General features: G+C 41.0%; 1 protein-coding gene across 1 annotated transcript in view; it reads left to right on the plus strand.

Moving 5' to 3' along the window:
• si:ch73-335l21.1 (insulin receptor substrate 1-B) overlaps window positions 1-21771 on the plus strand; it is a 118297-nt gene that overhangs the window by 16690 nt on the left and 79836 nt on the right. The window contains exon 2 of the mRNA XM_060920536.1: window positions 16229-19582. Coding sequence (XP_060776519.1) covers window positions 16229-19582 — 3354 coding nt within the window. The remainder of the gene's footprint in view (window positions 1-16228; window positions 19583-21771) is intronic.

A 21771-nucleotide genomic window follows, 5' to 3' on the forward strand; every position in this document is an offset into this window, starting at 1 on the left:
CTAACAAAAAAGTGTAAAAAGAGCCTCAGAGGTTGTGCTTGTGTGTCCATTTGGAAGAAGGAGGTGGGAGTGTGAGACAGACGGGGACACTTGGCAGCTAAGGAGAAGCTTGGAGCTCCCAGGGTTTTAAATGGAACACACACTCCTCCTTTCTCTCACTCAGTTACTTGTTCTTTCTCTCTCTCTCTCTCTCTCTCTCCTCTCGCCATCTCTCTGGGTCACACACAGCTGTTTTTCTCTCATTGCCACTGACTGACTTCTCATCCTTAGTAAAAATAAGCTGAAATGCTAAGAAGTTGACTTTTTCCTCTATAGTGTTTTATCCGTGTCTTACTCGATACCTCACATAAACCTGACTCCTTCAAACGCTAAGTGAACCAGCATACTCTGATAGTTTCCCATCTGCACCGATTGACTTGCTTACATATCTCACAGTGTTATGACATAGTAATTTGGAGCATTATGGAGTTTATTCAGGGCTTATGTACTTTGTCTATGAACTGATTTTTGAGCAATTTTTTTCTGACTATTTCCCCGTTGCCTTCACACGTTGAAAAGACCTCTTATGTAACTGTTTCTTTGCTCCCACTCCTCCGTCCTCTGCTCGCTCAGACTCTCTGCCTTCCTGTGGTGGTGTATGGTAGCACACACAGCTTTAAACGCTTTAGCAGACCTCAGCCGCTTCCCACAAAAAAACCTGCTGCATCCAAAGACATTAGGCTCATCCTCAGAGGTCCACATGTATTTTTTTTTTAATACTTAGGTTTAACAATAAATAAAAATGCCCCATTTTAAATAGACATACAGTGTTTTATTTCTTTTCTGCACACATAGGATGATGACGAACACAAACCTGTTGCTCAGTGGCCAGACTTATGAATGGTGTAGGGACTGAATAACAAAACACGATGGTTTGCCAAATTGATGATTTCTTGAAAGCTGTGGGCCTGAAAAATCAAACAATGGTTAAACAAAACCTTTGTGGTGTGTTGTTTTATCATCCAAGCAAAATCAAAAAAGGACATTTTGTGTATTTCTAAACTGTGAAGCTATGAGTGGATTTGAAATCATGTATTTTCTCCAGTTAAACCACAAATCTTTGCAACAAGTTGTGATTTAAAGTAAGCCTGGGCACCAAGAATTTCTTGAATTAAGCAATATGTAAAATGTGATATTTCATGGTGTGGGTCTCACAGCACACATCACAGAACCTTAAAGGGCATACTGTATTCTGGACCAATTTCGTTTTTTTTATATGAAAGTATGTCCCTTTACACACTCATCCAGAAGGGTAATTTTGCACAAGGCCATCTGTCTACAGCAGAAAAAAATAAAATAACAAAACGCGTTTGGAAAAATCCCAAGGGAGTCTGGAGCCAGATTCGTGACGTCACCTGCGGAAGCGCCAGCAGGCTGCGAGAGCTTTGCACAGTTTCAGTGCACAGCCTGTGTACACCAAGCGCTCCCATTTCTCTCTCATTGTCCGGTCTTTTGGAAAACGATGAGTACTAATCCCATCAAGATTGGTGTTGCTACACCCTCCTACGATACATCTTTTAACCATTTTAATAATTACGTGATAACGTTGAAGAAATTTGCAGAAAACCACCAGGTCGTTTTCTCATAAACAAACCAGCGCTGACGTAGGATTCAGAGGGAGGTGTCCCGCAGATGACATCACGAAAATCAATGTTTGCCGGGAAATCCAAATGCCAAGTTTTTTCAGAGGCGGACCAATTCTCCTCAAATGGCTTGATTTCAACTGAATTTTTCTGGTATTGCGCAAGGTCAAAAAATTGCAGAGAATGCAGAATGTTACAGATATTTGACCAAAGTTTAATATAAAATAGGAGAATTACACTGATCTTGCTCCTGAATTTACCCGTGATATGCCCTTTAAGGGTTAAATTCTGTTACTTAGGGGGGAAAATTGTCTGAACTTCGTTAAAGTTTTTTGGAAATCAAACTTCAACTAAATACAGAATTTTCAGTGGACTCTCCAAACACACTTTAGTAGTGCAGCTGAATCCAAATCCATTATTCAGATTGGGCAGATAATGCACCCTAAACTAATATGAATACATTATTTGAATTGAACAGATAAAGCATTCTCTATGAATATGAATACAAATACAAACAACAGGCAGAGTATTCAGGTTTCAGACGAGGCCTGAACATGAGGATCTCATAGGACGAAACAAAAAAACTCGTGTGAGGTTAATGAGGAGCTTTAAAGAACAGCTTGCTCAAGCTTGTGGGGAGGGAAGCAAAATTCCCAGCCGAACTACAGCTCAAAAACTGCACAAAGCCCAAAATGATTGGAGATAGGAAAAGGTAGGCACATTTTTCTCATTTTGTGTAGTCTTTATGTGGGAAACAATTTAACAGTGGTGCACATTTCTGATTTTCAGTATATACCGGTATATCTGCGTATATACGTATGCATGGACATAATGTACAGAATCTGGCAACTCTGTTTGCGGAATAAATTCAATTCATTGAATCAGTTCATTAAAATTAACAACGGCTTGAGCCTTAACATGCTTTACTGAGCTCAAAAATAAAACCATATTTTGTACCATAGTTCTTTTCAGAATTTCAGATATTGAACCACTGCTCGATCAAGCCCATGCAGACCACACACTGTGCACAAAGCTGAATATCTCTGTAGTGCTCACAAAAAAAATTTAAACAAATAAAAAAAATTATTAAATTTTCTTTTTAAATATCATAAAACTTGTACAGGGCGGCACGGTGGTGTAGTGGTTAGCGCTGTCGCCTCACAGCAAGAAGGTCCGGGTTTGAGCCCCGTGGCTGGCGAGGGCCTTTCTGTGTGGAGTTTGCATGTTCTCCCCGTGTCCGCGTGGGTTTCCTCTGGGTGCTCCGGTTTCCCCCACAGTCCAAAGACATGCAGGTTAGGTTAACTGATGACTCTAAGGCCCTGTCCACACGGCAACGGATTCAGGTGACTCTGATACAATTGTTTATCGTTTCGGCCTGGCGTCCACACGGCACCGGCGTTTTGGGTGCCCCAAAACGCAATCTTTTGAGAATGGGTTCCAGAGTGGAAAGATCTGGCAACGTTGCCGTTGTGAAGTCGTCTGGATGAGTAGAACGGATTTGTTTACGATGACGTCACAACCACATGACTGTGAGTGCTTCACGCCAGGTAGAAGTGTAACGAACTCGATGAGAGTTGTCAACAAATCCTATAACTTGGTTCATGAAACGCGCTTACAAAATATTTTCACTGTGAATATTTATTGTGTAATGGTGCAAAGTGAGAGAGAGAGAGAGCGAATAGCCCTTAGGGCAGAGTTAATCCCGCCAGCAAAAATAGGGAAAAAAAGGAGCGATCTCACCTCTTCAGATGTTGGTTTAAGTCCTACAATACATTCCTCAAAAAGGGCATAGAAGAACAAATTAATCCATCAACGTGTAGCATTCAATTTATTCCGGACCATTAAAGACGCCGCCTTCTGCGTAGAATCATACGTCATCCTCGCCGCCATATTGGATAGGTCAAAGCGGAGAATAAAGGTGCCTCATTCATGTGCTGCGTTTAACTGTACCAACAGGTTTGCCGTCCAAACGAGATCACATGGGATTACCTTTCACAGGTGAGACTGGAAAAATACTTTTCATTGTATTTGGTCATTATAATGTAATTTTACGAACAGATTTTTCTGACTTTGTGGCTAATATGAAGTCTCGCACATAATAGTTTATGCGCATGCATCCTTACTTCTTCTATTGTTCTGGTGTCTCTGAAGGGACCATCTTACAGCGCCCCTAGAGGTGTGGCATGTGTACTATTGCATCGTTTTCAGCAAGCGTTGCGTTGCCATATGGACCTGATATTTTACTGATCGTTGCCCATTTGGACGCGATATTTTTGTAAATAACATCTCGTTGCTGTTGTCGTGTGGATGTAGCCTGAATTGACCGTAGGTGTGAATGTGAGTGTGAATGGTTGTCTGTGTCTATTGGCCCTTTTCCACTACCCTTTTTCAGCTCACTTCAGCTCGCTTCAGCTCACTTCAGCCCGACACGGCTCGCGTTTCGACTACCTCAGAGCAGCACGACTCAGCTCGCTTCAGCCCTGCTTAGCACCCAAAACTTGCACGGTTTTGGAGTGGGGCTGAAGCGAGCCAAACCGAGCCGAGTGGGGCTAGGGGCGTGAGGAGACACTCCCCTGTGCACTGATTGGTGAGCAGGAGTGTCCTCACACGCCCACACACGCCCCGCGAGCACGCTGGGATCTGTAAACACCGTAAACCCGGAAGAAGAAGAATTACGAATTACAGGAATTTCTGAAGCCTTATGCGCCTCGCCTCATCTATACACTCTTGCCAGTATCTGTTGGCGTTGTCGGTGACAACAAGCCACAGCACCAAGACCAGCAACACTAACGACTCCATGTCCTCCATGTTTATTGTTTACTATCCGGGTCGTGAGACTACCACTTAAAAGGTCACTGATGTCACTGTTTGCGCCGCCTAACGACATCACGTGATGTCCACCCACTTTCGCTAACTCCACCCAATGTGTCCACCCACTTCCAGCCAGCACGGTTCAGCGCGGTTGTAGTCGAAATGCAACTCCAACAGCCCCACTCAGCTCGACTCAGCCCAACTCAGCACCGCACGGCTCAGCCCAACTCAGCCGCGTTGGTAGTTTAAAAGCGGCATATGTGTCAGCCCTGTGATGACCTGGCGACTTGTCCAGGGTGTACCCCGCCTTTCGCCCGTAGTCAGCTGGGATAGGCTCCAGCTTGCTTGTGACCCTGTCGAACAGGATGAGATAAAACTCGTACATTCATGTTTTTCATCATTCTGAAATGCTTGTACTCCATCTAAACCTAAAAACTAAATTAAATCTGATAGAGTATTTTTAGACGCCTTTTGTTGTCAGCTGTGGCCTAAATAACAGTTTCTTCATTTGGGAAAGGCGGAACTGCTTTGAATCATTTAGCTTGCTGACTCAGTCATGTCAGATATAAGATAGAAAGCTTGCCAGAAAGCAAGCTGGTCAAGGAGTTCTGCTCTGCAAATTACTGTTTGTTGTCAGAATTTGTACATGAAAAACACTTCTTCCAGCAGCCCTGAATTTTTTTTTTTAGTTCCCCCCCCCCACTGTTTCCAGGGCATAGTTTTTAAAAAAAATGAACAAAACCAACTATGCCCACTTTGTGTGTAAATCCAAATATTAAAACAGATAGAAATATTTTGCGCACTATACAAATACAGATAATGGTAGCACATTACACACCTAATACACATGCATTGTTAGGCGAAATAGCCTGAATGCTGTCATAAGAGGAAGATTATTTTCTTTTCAGAAGAACTGTGGAAAAATCTCCAAGATACTTGAAAAAAACGTGTGTATGAGAGAGAGAGAGAGAACGCCAGCCAGTATGACATGGTGAGATAGTCCAGCCTGAAGGATAATCAAATATTTAATTTGATCTCGTAGTAGAGGTAGACTTGAATAAACCAGATAGAAATAAACCAGCATGAAATTCACTTGTGTTTGTGTGCATTTGTGAGCTTCTTTAACCTTTTTAAGCTTGAAGTAATGCCTTAAAGCTACACTAATTATATCTTTATACAAAACAGACCAGACCTGTGTTATATGAAGGTTGATGAAATGATACTGTTTATTGTTGTATTGTACGAGAGATACACAAACAAAGTCACATATCATTATTGATACTCATAAGTCATCCTTTCACTTAGTACAGTTTAGGGAAAATAGTAATTTGTGTCTGAGCATACATATTAGCAAGATTTATGGATGGTACTTAGCTAAGACTTCATAATACGTCTAGTCTATGAAGTGAATCCTAAAATGAGTCACTCTTCTTTTTATAGTTATTCTGAAAGTTGCATTTATGTTTTTTTTTTTTAGATTTCCAAAACAACATTAAAGGCCCTATATTATTATTATTATTACTACACAAGTGCAAAAATAAGACAGAAGAGTGCTTCCTTATGTATTCATTATATTTCAGAAGCCTGTGTAACCTGCTGCTGAACAGCATAATTGTAGAAAAGGGACAGTGTTAGAACTAATACCTAGGTACCAGTACCTAGAACTAATACAGGTGTGTTACTACGAAGTTCACTCAAATCAGCAAAGGTGGATCCCACTGGTCAAATGTTACTCCAATACAAGTGAAAGTTGTCCAGTCAAATTTGTGACGAGTCATGGAATCCACAGGCACATGTTGACCGAAACGAATCCGAGAAAATCGCAAAAGAATTAATTAATTAATTAATGCTTCTTTTGCGATTTTCTCTGATTCATTTCGGCCGACATGTGTCCGTGGATTCCATGACTCGTCACATTTTTTACTTAAGTAAAAGTACTGAAGCACTTGCTTTTAAAAATACTTAAGTATTAAAAGTACATTTTCTGTCAACACATTATTGTATGGCGGCACGGTGGTGTTGTGGTTAGCGCTGTCGCCTCACAGCAAGAAGGTCTGGGTTCGAGCCCCGTGGCCGGCGAGGGCCTTTCTGTGCGGAGTTTGCATGTTCTCCCCGTGTCCGCGTGGGTTTCCTCCGGGTGCTCCGGTTTCCCCCACAGTCCAAAGACATGCAGGTTAGGTTAACTGGTGACTCTAAATTGACTGTAGGTGTGAATGGTTGTCTGTGTCTATGCCCATGTTTACATTAGACCGTATCAGCAGATCATCAGATTAACGTTTTTAAAACGATTAGTGTGCACACAGCAACACCAATACACGATTCCCGTGCACACAGCAACACCAATACACGGATACGCTCGACTCCGCAGGCATCCTGCGCTCCAAATCACTCCGCCCTGAACAGCGAGTGCCCTCTGGAGGGTGCGCACTCCGGCCTTGCGCAGCTCACACAGCGCGCGAGTGAAGTGAACAAGCTGTGTTTTCGGGACTGAGCCGCTGTGTGTGTGATCCCAGCGCATATCACTTACCACTTGCAAGTGGAAGGATGGCAAGCCTAAAGACAATCATAACTACACAATGGGCAGTATTTGCAGTATTTTCATACTTTTATACTCTTTAATGAAAGGTGATACAAGGCGGAAGTCCGCGCCGTTTTTCAGCAGTCGCGTCACATGACCAACGCCAGCGAATCAGGAAGGTGGATGTCACAGTGACGTTGTCCAATGAGACGCCAGCTAGAGCTCAGCACAGCGTATCCGCGTATTCTAAATGTTTACACAACACCGGAGCTGACACAATATGGATTGAATACGTGGACGCTGGCGGATTCCCGTTTCCCGGCGTTTCCAGGCAGTTTAATGTAAACGGACAGTGCATCCGCGAAGAAAACGAGACAGATACGGTCTAATGTAAACGTAGCCTATGTGTCAGCCCTGTGATGACCTGGTGACTTGTCCAGGGTGTACCCCGCCTTTCGCCCGTAGTCAGCTGGGATAGGCTCCAGCTTGCCTGCGACCCTGTAGAACAGGATAAAGCGGCTAGAGATAATGATGATGACGACATTATTGTATAGTATTATTGCCACAATGCTTACAAAACCTAATGCCTCTGAAGCAACCGACTGGATTTACTGACTGGCTTGTAGAACCTGTAGAATAAACACCTGGTAGAGTGTTACAAAATGAAACACAACTGAACTGAAAAAGAACCATTGTTATTTTCTTTTTTTTTTATTGTAACACTCCTCCCCACCCCCACAAAGCAGCACGGTAGTGTTCTGACCCAGCTCTGGCAGTGTGTGCACACATGTATGTGTATGTTAATCAGGAAGACAGTGGAATAGCTGTAAATGCAGCTTGCTCAGAAAATAAAAAGGACAATCCAACATGCTTAAAACCCAGGTCCACACCTCGAGCTTAATAACTGCCCAACAGCAACATTGCTTTAAGCAAGACAAAAAAAAATGCAAGACCATCATCTGACATCAAAACAAAAAAATTCCAGCAATTTGTTGTGACTGACTAGTACAATACTGTCCATCTCACAGGTCTCACGTGCGTGCGTGTGCAAGTGCATGTATTCATGCACATATGAATCTGCCTGTGGAATCATGGTGGTTTAATGTTAAGCTAGGTAGTCAGTGAAGCTCCACCTGACATGCTAGCAAAATCTTTTCAAACTCGAAATCATATTGGGTAGCTAACGTTACTAGAAAAGAAAGATTTCGACATTCTGTTTATTTGGCAAGATTATGCTAAAACATTTCTGAAAGCACTTCAGATAAGTTAACGTTATTCATGTTAGCGTAACTCCGTTTTTACATGCTAACTAACAGTGTCCAAGTTAACTAGCTATGTGTTAACGTTAGCCGTGGACAAGGCTATGGCAACTTGGCGGGCAAATCCATAGAAAGTCATTTGACTAATCAGACTGCATAGCTATTGCAACGTTATCATTAGCTCTAAAAGCACATAAAACTTCATTGCAAGCTTTCTCTTGGAATAAAATGTTTTCATACCTCAATATGCTTCTGCAGGTCGGACAGCGAGTTTTTGTAGGCTGTGATGTGCTCCGTTTTAGGCAAACAAAGCAAACATTTAAAACAAAACAACTCTTTATTTCTTTCAGAAAACTGAAACATGGGTTCTAGCTATAGAACCGTGGGTGCATGCATTCCCCAGAAGAGCCACCTCCTTCCATTCTGCCATCAACTGATCATGTTAAATAATGCTGCGGAGAAATCAGTGAACTTGATTTTATCCAGTCTATGGACGTGACATGACCCTAGTGATTACTGATAGACTGTCTCAGTGTCACCTGCAAAAAAGCCAATCACATTTTAGAAAAGAAAAGAAAAAAAACACCCACTTTTAAAGCCACTTCATAGTAACGAGGACCTTGATAGAAATGTAGTGGAGTAAAATGTACGATATTTGTCTTTCAAATGTAGTGAAGTTAAAGTCATAAGTTGCCAAAAAATTAATACTCAAGTAAAGTGCAGATACTCAAAAAGTGTACTTAAGTACAGTACTCAAGTAAATGTACTTCATTACTGTCCACCTCTGCAAATCAGCTCCTCATGCTTCCTCTACAAACCGAGTGTGCAGCGCTAGGACGTTGCATCATGATACCCGATTTGATTTCATTTCTAGATTTTGGTAGTAGTGAGGACTGACATGACTTACAAAAGAAATGTGTTTCGCATTTCATGTACATGTGTGAGCACCCTGGGACATGACTTTACTACTGGTTATTAAATCCTCATTGTTTATAATGACATTTTCACATGTCTGGATTTTGGAGGTTCTTTTGAAACTGTTAATTATATGATTCTGCATGTAGTGAGGTATTAACTGTCTAATTCACATTTACTATCCAAAGCTGAGATGTTTGGTCTTATTTATTATGAATGCAGATATGAATAGGTTTTTTTTGGCAGAAATGTTCATGCAGTGTCTAGTGGAGACTAGATGTGTGGTTCGGGACTAAGATCCCACAGGACACAATGAAAAAGTTGCACAATCAGAAGTTGTTTATTTTCGTATGGATGCGAGTGGTCATATACGAAGTTTGCGGGACAAACGAAGACCACATTCATTAACATTAATAAAGTGCATTTACAGTGTTCCTTCATTCATGCCTGCCTCGTCACAGTTGCAGTAGTTTAAATTAGGATACTAGTTTTTTATATTTTGGTAAAATGGCACAAACAATATTAGTTAGAAAATATCATGGACAGATACACACAAAAATAATAAAAATAATTAAAAAAAACCCGTCACACTGTTGTTGATTACTCAAGCGAATGATGATCTCGAATAATGTAGCTAAGGTTGGGGAACTGTCAGAGACAGAATTCAGAGACACAGAGTTTACAGGGGCATATTTAATTAAAAACAAACAAATGAACAAGCAAAAAAATAATCTGGTTGAGGCCACACCTACAGTGAGTTTAAGTTTAAATACAGATTTGGCTAAGGGTATTTGGTACATTAACAGATAAAGGTGAAGATAGTGGCATTTCCTTACACTCCTAAATTTCACATGTTCAACTTTACGTCTATAATGGACAAAAGAGAGTCCTAAAAACCAGACAAAAAAACAACAACTCTGCCATAAATTATAAATGTCACACCCCTGTAGTGCTGCTGCAACCATGTCAGCCCAGTTATGTTTATTTCTTACGACAAGAAGAAAAAAGAAATGCGTGAAAAAAAGAAAAATTTCCATACTCCCAAAACCCAGCATGAAATTAGTGTCCTAAATATTATGAATTCTGGTGAACTGTGATATCTTTAAAATATTACATTGAGGCTAAGTGTTCCTGGACCGTCCAGTTGGTCTAAGAGGCTGTCCACATGGCAACGGATTCAGGTGAATCTGATAAAATTGTTTATCATTTCGGCCTGGCGTCCACACGGCACCGGCGTTTTGGGTGCCCCAAGACGATATTTTTTGAGAACGGGTTCCAGAGTGGAAAAATCTGGCACCGGCGCCGTTGCGAAGTCGTCTGGATGAGTAGAACAGATTTGTTTACGATGACGTCACAACGAACAAGCAGCACTCTCGCTGTTTTGTATGAACCACTGCATTGCATTCACTTTTGTATACAGCTTTTCTTTTAAATAAACAAGTAACTGAACCATTTCTTGAATTTCTTTTTTTTTTATTGGATAAGACTGCTTTTCAAAACGTTCACACACAATATAAAAAGTTATACAAATTATATAAAAATGCTTTTCAAAATGTTCACACACAATAAGAAAATTAAGTTATATAAAACTATGCACACTAATAAAACTAATTTGTACACACAGAAGGCACGATTTCCTTGCGTAGTCGCAGCCATCTTCTTCTTCTTGTTGTTGTGTGCTTGTTCCTGTGAGTGCTTCACGCCGGGTAGAAGAAGGGGTTTATGCACGTGTCCTACTTCTTCTGTTGTTCTGGTGTCTCCGATGGGACCGTCTTACAGCGCACGTAGAGGTGTGGCATTGCATCGTTTTCAGCAAGCGTTGCGTTGCCATATGTACCTGATATTTTACTGATCCGTTGCCCATGTGGACGCAATATTTTTTTAAATAAAATCTCGTTGCCGTTGTCGTGTGGAGGCTACATCCACACGACAACGACAACGAGATGTTATTAAAAAAAATATCGCGTCCACATGGGCAACGGATCAGTAAAATATCAGGTACATATGGCAACGCAACGCTTGCTGAAAACGATGCAATACACATGCCACACCTCTACGTGCGCTGTAAGACGGTCCCATCGGAGACACCAGAACAATAGAGGAAGTAGGACGCATGCGCATAAACCCCTTCTTCTACCCGGCGTGAAGCACTCACAGGAACAAACACACAACAACAAGAAGAAGAAGATGGCTGCGACTACGCGAGGAAATCGTGCCTTCTGTGTGTACAAATTAGTTTTATTAGTGTGCATAGTTTTATATAACTTAATTTTCTTATTGTGTGTGAACATTTTGAAAAGCATTTTTATATAATTTATATAACTTTTTATATTGTGTGTGAACATTTTGAAAAGCAGTCTTATCCAATAAAAAAAAAGAAATTCAAGAAATGGTTCAGTTACTTGTTTATTTAAAAGAAAAGCTGTATACAAAAGTGAATGCAATGCAGTGGTTCATACAAAACAGCGAGAGTGCTGCTTGTTCTAGTCATGTGGTTGTGACGTCATCGTAAACAAATCTGTTCTACTCATCCAGCCGACTTCGCAACGGCACCGTTGCCAGATTTTTCCACTCTGGAACCCGTTCTCAAAAAATATCGTTTTGGGGCACCCAAAACGCCGGTGCCGTGTGGACGCCAGGCCGAAACGATAAACAATTTTATCAGATTCACCTGAATCCGTTGCCGTGTGGACAGCCTCTAACAGGGCTGTATTGATGTTCTGTACCAGATGAACTTGTGGCACACTGCATTCTTAGTTCAAAGATGCCGAATGGGAGCATCGCCAGCTTCAAGTGGTGTGCTTTTTCAGATGGATGTGAAGTAAGTACTCATTAGGTAAACACTGCACACTCTGTTAAAGAGCTCCTTCAGAATAACACAGAGGAATAGTGTGTTAGTGTGAGGTCCATGCTTTCACTGCTATGGTTAAACTTAGACCTGTCCATTATTTACCAAAACCTTTTCTGTCTCTCTTAGCTTTTTTTTTCTTCTGTCTCTCCTCTCTTTTTTTGCTTCACTTTCTAGAAACCCGTCCATCACTCAGAGCAATTTCAGCCCTCTTAATATCACTCTCTGTCCTAAAAGCTTTTAAATGCACAATTGGTCAATTTTTGCAGTAGGAAAGAGAAATGAGGAGAGAGGGAGAGTTTCATATGGGCTGCTATTAAGCACTCATGTGAAGCTTTCTTTCTGTGACTCAACTAATGTTGGCTGCAGGCAGAATTCAAGTTCACCCAAACTACACACACACAAACACACACACGATATAACACAAGAAACACATAGGAAAAAGACAAAAAATGGGCTCCTAATGTTTTTGGAAAAGAAACAGGAAATAGAAAACACCTTGCCGATTTGCTGTTTTTGTTCACGTAACTGAAATGTTCTGGCAACAGTGGTGGAAGAGTGAGTCAGAGCAGAGAGCAGGGTGTCCTTGCAAGTGCGTGCCTCAGTACACTTTTCTCCATATGGTTGTGATTGTCTTACTCATTGCTGCATTGGAGACAGTGCGAGGTTAAAAAAAAACCCACACAAATATATTCAACAGTGTGTCACGTTTCTTCAAAATGTTTTCATAGACTAAAATGCACATACGGAACATTCAGCCACATGCGTGCCTGCATACACACACACGCACACACACTTTTTATGGTCTATTTCATGTCTGGCATTTTCAGCCTACCTCTTACTGTTTATCTCTCAATCACAGACGAAAAAATATCCAGTGTATTAATAAAGACGAAGTGAGACGGCGTTGACACCAAAAACTCATCTATTTATATCATTATGGTACGCTACAGACTTGTCTGCACACAAACATTTTTCAGTAATGCACTGAAATGAAGATTCTTAACTGGAAGCAAAACCAAAATTCATCTGGACTGAAAACAGAAAGTTCTGAGTTTTAAAATTAATTATAGATTCGCTTTTTGTACTGTGGAACAAATTAGAATACTATGTAATAGTTTCATATTTTTAGCAATAATAAAGTATTTGTTACTTGGTATTAATATAACTGACACAATAAAGAAGTTTTTTTAATTCATATATTTTTCATAAAAAGTAAAAAAAAAATTCATTCACAGAATTTTTTTTCATTCATAGTTTTGATATATACACAGTTCTGAGTTTTAAAAGTAATTACAGATTTGCTTTTTGTATTGTGGAACAAATTAGAATACGATGTAATAGTTTCATTTTTTAAAATAAGAAATTATTTATTACTTTGTATTAATATAACTGACACAGTAAGGAAGTGTTTTTTCATTCATAGATTTTTTTTTCTTTTTTTGTTCAGTTTTGATATAAATTATTGACACAATAATGAAGTGTCAATGAATACAATCTTTTTAATATTTGTTTTAAATATCAAATACATTAACACCAAAATAGGATTCTAATTTGTTCTACAGTACAAAAAGTGAATCTATAATTACTTTTAAAACTCAAAAAATTGTATTATATTACAAGTAATAAATACTTTATTATTGCTAAAATGTGAAACTATGATACATGGTGGGCAGCACGGTGGTGTAGTGGTTAGTGCTGTCGTCTCACAGCAAGAAGGTCCTGGGTTCGAGCCCCGTGGCCGGCGAGGGCCTTTCTGTGAGGAGTTTGCATGTTCTCCCCGTGTCCGCGTGGGTTTCCTCCGGGTGCTCCGGTTTCCCCCACAGTCCAAAGACATGCAGGTTAGGTTAACTGGTGACTCTAAATTGACCGTAGGTGTGAATGTGAGTGTGAATGGTTGTCTGTGTCTATGTGTCAGCCCTGTGATGACCTGGCGACTTGTCCAGGGTGTACCCCGCCTTTCGCCCATAGTCAGCTGGGATAGGCCTGCGACCCTGTAGAACAGGATAAAGCGGCTAGAGATAATGAGATGAGGTGAGATGAGTTTTGATATAAATTATATTAAATAGAAAAGGTTATGCTTATATTATGATTGTGTTTTGACGAGCACAGAAAAGTCACAACCATTTCATTCTCACTGAATAACCCTCAGGCTGATAGTCTTTTATCTGCATTTAGTGTTTTGTGGTAATGAAGATAGTCTGCAATGGAAAACTATATTAAATTGGATTAAAGGGCAAGGCAGTTAATATAAACAACACTGCATTACGTTTTTGCTACTTATGCAGACAGCAAATAAAAACAAAATGCAAATTGTCTCACATTGCCTAACTGGATGCTAATATTATAATAAAAACTTGACTCTGATGACCGATTAAATAACTTAGCATTTCTCAGCAGTTTTTTTCTCAAGCGTTATCGTATTTTTGTTGCTGTTATTCTTGAAACATAGCCTGAGGTCTAGCTGTTCCATGCAGGTGGTAATCATAATGCTACTGGGGTGGAAGAGGCTCACTGAACTGGTACGTACATGCAGGTGTCAGATTTTTGGACATGGAAATGTACTTTTTGGTGAAACTAGTTTGTGCTTGTGGTATGTTTGTGTGTGCGCGCGCACGCACGTGTGTGTAAGGAACAACTTCTTTATCATAGAACTGGTTTATTAGTGTGCCTGGCTTGTATAAATGTAAGTAAAATACACATCTAATGCTGGCTCTTCTCCCGTCAACCCCAGTTTTCATATGAAGTGAGCTAGAAAGTATTATTTGTTCCCATGAGGCAAGTTCTAAAAAGCCTCTCATGTTGGCTGTGTTTACTGATTGTTTAGGCCATACTGTTCTAAATTAATCTAAATGTTAGGTGGTTATTGTTTGGCTACCAGGGCCAAAAGTGGATTATGATTGCCTTTGACAAGCTGTATAACTGTATTAAGTTCATGTCTGTAGCTGTGTTCTCTGTAGCTCATTTCCTCAAGTAATCTACTTTTACTGACCTTTGTCCCTTTTTGTGCCAGTCTCTCTAGTACACAAGTAGTTGTGAAACCTAATGAAGTCATGAAAATACTCTGGTGTTAATCAGTTTATAGACATTTTATGTCATGTCAGGTTTCTGATAAAATGTTTTTCATTGTGGATTTTGGTATGTACTGGATGTGTAACTACAGTATATACTATATGTATATTTTATATTGGCTTACTTTGAAAATTATCTAAATGATGGTATGATTTTTATTTAAACTCTGCTGTTTTTGTGTATCTCATGAAATAAATTGCCTGTTGTCCTATTTACCACACATGCTTACTTATGATACTGACTTCAAATGTTTGGACATACCTTTGGACATAAATTGAATATGTACTTTTGTTGTTTTAAAGAGATTTTGATAAAGGCCTATGGTTTAAATTTATTTTTGAGACAAATGTAAGTGATGTGAATGCCATGCATAAATTTATTTCTGAATCAACATGCATTATTAAGAAGTAGGTTTTACTTCACTCAAGTAGTAAGTAAGTTTATCTACTAAATTGTTTCCTTTAACAAGTAGTGTTTATGTAGAACTTAGGAGAAGTGGCCACCAAGTGCCTCGCCTATTTGGGGGAAAACCTCCTGGATCATGAATCTGATTGGAAAGTTGCCAAGAGTGTGCAAACTTCATCAGGAATACCGTTAACAATTTAAAATCTCATCTCATCTCATTATCTCTAGCCGCTTTATCCTTCTACAGGGTCGCAGGCAAGCTGGAGCCTATCCCAGCTGACTACAGGCGAAAGGCGGGGTACACCCTGGACAAGTCGCCAGGTCATCACAGGGCTGACACATAGACACAGACAACCATTCACACTCACGGTCAATTTAGAGTCACCAGTTAACCTAACCTGCATGTCTTTGGACTGTGGGGGAAACCGGAGCACCCGGAGGAAACCCACGCGGACACGGGGAAAACATGCAAACTCCGCACAGAAAGGCCCTCGCCGGCCACGGGGCTCGAACCCGGACCTTCTTGCTGTGAGGCGACAGCGCTAACCACTACACCACCGTGCCGCCCCACAATTTAAAATATAAAATAGTTTTGATTTGTTTTACATTTCCTTTGGTCAATGCACAATTCTGTTTGTGTTATTTCATAGTGTACATTAACACTTTTTTTATTATTTTAAACTGGTAGGAAATAGTCAAATGAAGAACATCTTTCTTTGAACAAGTTTATGAACCATAGTGTATATTTATAACCGGTGTTTTCCTCTGCCTTTTGTAGGTAAAGCACTGTGCGATGGTACTTCTGGAGATTATGGTGTGCCATCTCCTGGGCCTGCGTTTAAGGAGGTCTGGCAAGTTAAAGTTTGGCCGAAAGGTCTTGGGCAAGCTAAAAACCTAGTTGGTATATATCGACTCTGCCTAACAGAGAAGACAGTCAACTTTGTCAAGCTCAACTCAGATGCAGCAGCTGTAGTATTACAGCTAATGAATGTGAGACGTTGTGGCCATTCTGAAAACTTCTTCTTTGTAGAGGTTGGCAGATCGGCAGTGACTGGCCCTGGAGAGTTCTGGATGCAGGTCGAGGATTCAGTTGTGGCACAGAACATGCATGAGACTCTACTTGAAGCCATGAAGGCTCTAAGTGAGGAGTTTCGCCAGCGCAGTAAATCACAATCTACTACAGCAGGAGGAGGAGGTGGTGCTACTGCATCTAATCCAATCAGTGTTCCATCTCGTCGCCACCACCCAAACCCTCCACCCAGCCAAGTGGGATTTATCAGACGACCTCGCACAGAGCCACCAGCAACCACTGGAGGAGGAGGAGGTGGCACCAGCAACAATGCTTCCCCCACACCTCGGCATGGATTTTCAAGAGCTTGTAATTCTAGTGATGGAGCAAAAGTAGAGGAAGGCATGAATGCAGGGACAAAGGGTGTTAATTCCAGTTCAAGTCCCACCACAAATGGGTCCTGTTCTAGCACGCCCATTCTCAGGTCTACATCTGTTCATGCTCCCACACCAGTCAAGGCACAGCATGCTTTGATGAGGTCCATCTCGTCTCCAGCCCCTTCCCCTGCCCAGAACCTCTCCTCCTACTCAGGCAATGGGTCTGAATTTGTCGGCACAGGTCCTGGAACCACTGCAGCTGGTGGGGATGGAAATGGGAGCACTTGCAAACGAGTGCCTCTCCGTCAGCCCTCAGTTTCTGGTTCATTCAGTGACTATGGTTCTTCAGATGAATACGGTTCCAGTCCGGGTGAGCAGTCTTTGCTGACTGCAACCATTCAGGCAGATTCTGTAGATAGCTCAGGTGGGGATGAAGCTGCCAACTATATCATTATGGCACAGAAAGGGGCATCCAATTCACTGCCAACAGACAACTCTGTGCCTCAGACGAGAAGGGTATTGCGACGGTCTTCAGGTCGTGAATGTGATACTGAACATAGGACGATCAGTAAAAGGGCATCTCTGCCACCTATGGCTCTTGAGAGACTTGGCACTTACCGCAGAGCAGGAGATGTAGAGATTGAGGAAGACAACTACGCTGTAATGTCTCGAAGTACTAGCCGTGAGTCTTTCAGCTCACGCCAGGAATCAGAATCAACTGTTGGTGGAACCAGATATCTGGATGTAGCTGCAGAGTCCAAAGCTGAACCAGGAAGCTGTGGATTAGATGGATCGACTATTACTGGTAATGGTATTGTAGGGAGTGACAATGGATACATGTCCATGCTGCCAGGGGTAACGGCTCCTCCAGTGTCCCTCTCTCACTCACTATCTGTAGCAGTGCCAGACTCTAAACCTGCAGATGACTACATGGCTATGACTCCAAACAATAGTATCTCACTTCCTCAGCAGATCCATCTTCCTACTTCTACCACAGATGGCTATATGATGATGTCACCAAACAGTAGCTGTTCCCCAGACCAGCGTGTGGTTTCAGGAGCCTGGATTGGCAAGAACAGTGCAGACAATAGGCCTGGCAGTGATTATATGAACATGTCACCTATCAGTGTCCGTGCCAACAGCACTCCATCTCCTCAAGAGTCTCTTACAGCATCTGAAAAACATCCCCAGCAACCTCCTCCCAAAATGGTATATTCTTACTATTCCCTACCCCGTTCTTATAAACATAGCAGCCCTAAACACTTTGAGGATGGTTTGGGAAGAGGAAAGTGCCTCAATAGTGAACGTGGAAATGGTGGTGGTCAAGGTCTTGGCACTTGTAGAGGCACATCTCATTATCAAGAACCTGGAGTTGGACAGCACTTGTCTTTTTCCTCCTCGTCATACTCATCCAGTTCAGCCAGCAGTGAAAGTCTGGGTGAAGGTGAAGAAAAGCTCACCCAAGTGAGAAAGACAGCTGCAGGAGCTCAAACAAAGGATAATGGGGCTTTGCAGCAGAGATTGGGGTCTGGGGCAGCTAAACAAGCACAGGGCCAAAGGAATCGTCCTCTTAGTTTGTTTGTGGATATCTCTAAAGCTAATACCTTACCTAGGGTCCGTGAGACACCAGTCCCACCTGAGCCAAAAAGTCCTGGTGAGTATGTCAGTATAGAGTTCAAGAGTGAAAGAAGCATCAGAGAAATAGTTAGAGGACCTAAGAAGGGTGGTTCCATTCCTGCCACGTCACAACACCCCTTGTCTAGGCCCACTTCTTGTGTTGCTGGGTTCTTACCACATCCCTGCAGCCCCTCTTCTGACGTCCCTCCATCTGTTGCTTCAGAATATGTCAACATGGAGCTAGGAGCCTCACCTTCACCATCATCCTTCTCCCTCACTCCCCTTGGTTTCCCTTCTTTTACCACTCCTACAACCCCTCCTACAACAGCACCCAAAGCTTGGGATGAGCAGAGATCAACACCACAAAATGAAGAAGAGGCTGAGGTGGAAATGGTACATAGTGGACATCGGCCTCTATCAGCCTCTCAGTCACTTGAATCTCCTATACCATGTGCAGAGTACACAGAAATGGTCTTTGGATTGAGCTCAGACACGACCACCAGCTCTATGACATCTAAAGAATCACTGTTGGACAGACAAGAATCCATAGATCCCACCCTAAGCCTAGGTCTAAATTTAGAATTTCCAATGTCCAAAGCCCCAAATCCGGATCATGGTGCTAAGGTAATAAAAGCAGATCCTCAAGCTCGGCGGCGTCACTGTTCTGAAACTTTCTTGGCCCCTTCTTCATTGTCCTCATGCCCCGTAAATTCCCCCTCTTCTATGTGCATGATCAGTGAGCACACCCAAGCCATAGCACGGCGACTTGGTTTAGATGGCACTTTGACTGGCAGTGGAAACTTGCAAGATAACCCAAATCAGCATGCCAACCATGGCTCAGCTAATATAAATACTACCCAGACCTCATCTACAGAGCAAGGGCTCAACTACATAGACTTAGACTTGGCTACAAGAGAGAGCTCACATCTTGTTGATGTTCAGACTGCTGGCCAAACAGCACGGCTTTTTTCATCTGTTTTGGATAGTGGTGCAACTGGAGGTGCTGGAGGAACAGGAGGTCTGAGCAGCAGTGCTTCAAATCTCAACACGTATGCTAGCATTGACTTCTACAAGTCAGAGGAGCTACGTTCACACCAAGGCAGCAGCAGCAGCAGCAAAGACAGTACAGGTAAGAGCAGTTTTGTGCTTATCATTACTTTTCAAATTAGTCTTAAGGATAACAGACATAATGTGATGTGATAAACTTAAGATAAACAAGAGCATTTTCAAAAATGACAAAAGGAATAAATTTGAATAAAATTAATACATTTACATTACATTTAAATAAAACATATTTTGAAGGAAGTTGGGGTGGAGTATTTGTTTGAATTAAACAAAAAGAGCAAAGGAGTAAAAATAACAAGAAAAAGTTTTCCTCAGTCTACATAACAAGTAGCACCAAATGATAACATATCATTGCCGCTGTGACCCTGAAGCACAACACGAGCCTGGCCGAAAAGTAATTAAGAAAAATTGACTTGTACAGTTTTTGTCAGACTCAGTTTAATTCCATTTGCTTCCTACCTTGGGCTTTTTCAATAGTTTCAGCTTGTGATAGTAAATCAAAACAGCCAATTTTTTGGTGCAGCTGTGTAGTTGTACATTTTATTCATGTCCATTTCCTGCCACAGAGTGTAGTTACCATCTGTCTTCTTGGCTTTACACTGACAGTAGTACTGGGGTATGTTTCCCAAAAGCCTCTTAATGCTAAGAACATCTTAACTAGGAGAGGGAGTGTTCATTGTGCTGCTCACTCTACCATTTAACCATGATCTTTGTGCTGCGATGCTTTTGGGAAACTCGGCACTAATTAATAAGCCATGTAAAGTTCACTGTAATAATTCTCGAAATACTTTGTCTATTTTTGTCTTATGCTATCCAAGAAATTTGGTGTTGGTGTTTTACGTGAATCATGCAAGACTTGATTGTCTTCACTAAGGTAATATGTGGAGGTTTTTAGATGTAATTAAGGTTCGAGTATATGCTGTTGTTTATGATTTTCTGTTTGTCACTGCTGATGTTTTTTTTTTGCAGTTTCACTGAATCATACAGTATTTACAATCATTTACAACATGAGGTGTAACTTACCCCCCATGAGCATGAGGTGTAACTTACCCCCACGACTACTGAGCTAAAATTAGCATCCATTTCTTTTATACTGAATACGATGGGGGCTGGGGTTAGAGAAAGTAGTTTTAAATCATTATAGTGTAGTTTTTCCCAGAGTGTTTGAAGAGCAATTGTGCTGGCTTCTTCTGCAGCAGGGGGGCAATTGTGTGAGCTTTTCATGTTAAGTCGTCAGTGTGATAGCGGTGCTGGCTGTAGTGTACTAGCTGCGAATGTTGAAGCAGAGCCAATCTAGCACTGACCCAGTATGACTCAACCTCCATCTAGCTTCTCTTTGTTTGTTTGTTTGTTTGTTTGTTTGTATCAATATTAAATTATTCTTTTGTTCATGGCACCTCTTGCAATATTGCCATAAAGAAGGCACCTTATACCACTCTTCAAACACAAGCAAACGTGTTGTCATATGCAACATGTAATCACTTCTGTTAAATAATTCACATTAAAGGGAAGTAACAGCCACAATATCTATAACATGTTTGGGTAGAGCACAAACCGGGCCAACTTTTCAAGGTGAAAAAAAGTAGCACACAAAACTGTGCTCACAAACAGGAGAGAGAGAGAGAGAGAGAGAGAGAGAGCGACTCATGCAAGCAGCATGTTTGTGTGATCAGAATTATTTTGGAGGAGATAATGAAGAGAAGTAGGAAGCAATTTGTGGCAGGAAGGTGTGTGAACTTTAGACACCATCGACAGAGACGTTTGAATTCATGCTGGTCTCAGAAAGAAGATTATCAATGTCAAAAATAGGTACCCTATGGGTACATGTGGCTATTGCTTATAAATAAAATTGTTTTCTGATCCCATGTCCATACAGTAAATATAGTGTGTATATATATATATATATATATATATATATATATATATATATATATATATATATATGAGTGATTCCACGCTTATGGGTACTGAAATGGGGACATGAACTTATTTTTAAAATTCACCTAAAACCATTTCTTTTTTTTACCATCAGGTCACAAAACATGTAATCTTTAATGAATGATATGTTAAAAGATAACTTTAATTTTCTGAGATGTAATAAAAACATATTTATATGCCAAAGTCAGAACGTAACAGAAGTGTTGTGGACATATATATTCTCAATTTTAACAATGTAGAATTACTTTTTGAAACATAGGAAGGTGATGTTTTAGCAAATATAATTAATAAACATGTGTAGTAGAATTAACGTAC

The sequence above is a fragment of the Neoarius graeffei genome, chromosome 1, assembly GCF_027579695.1.
Source record: "Neoarius graeffei isolate fNeoGra1 chromosome 1, fNeoGra1.pri, whole genome shotgun sequence".
NCBI classification, from domain to species: domain Eukaryota; kingdom Metazoa; phylum Chordata; class Actinopteri; order Siluriformes; family Ariidae; genus Neoarius; species Neoarius graeffei.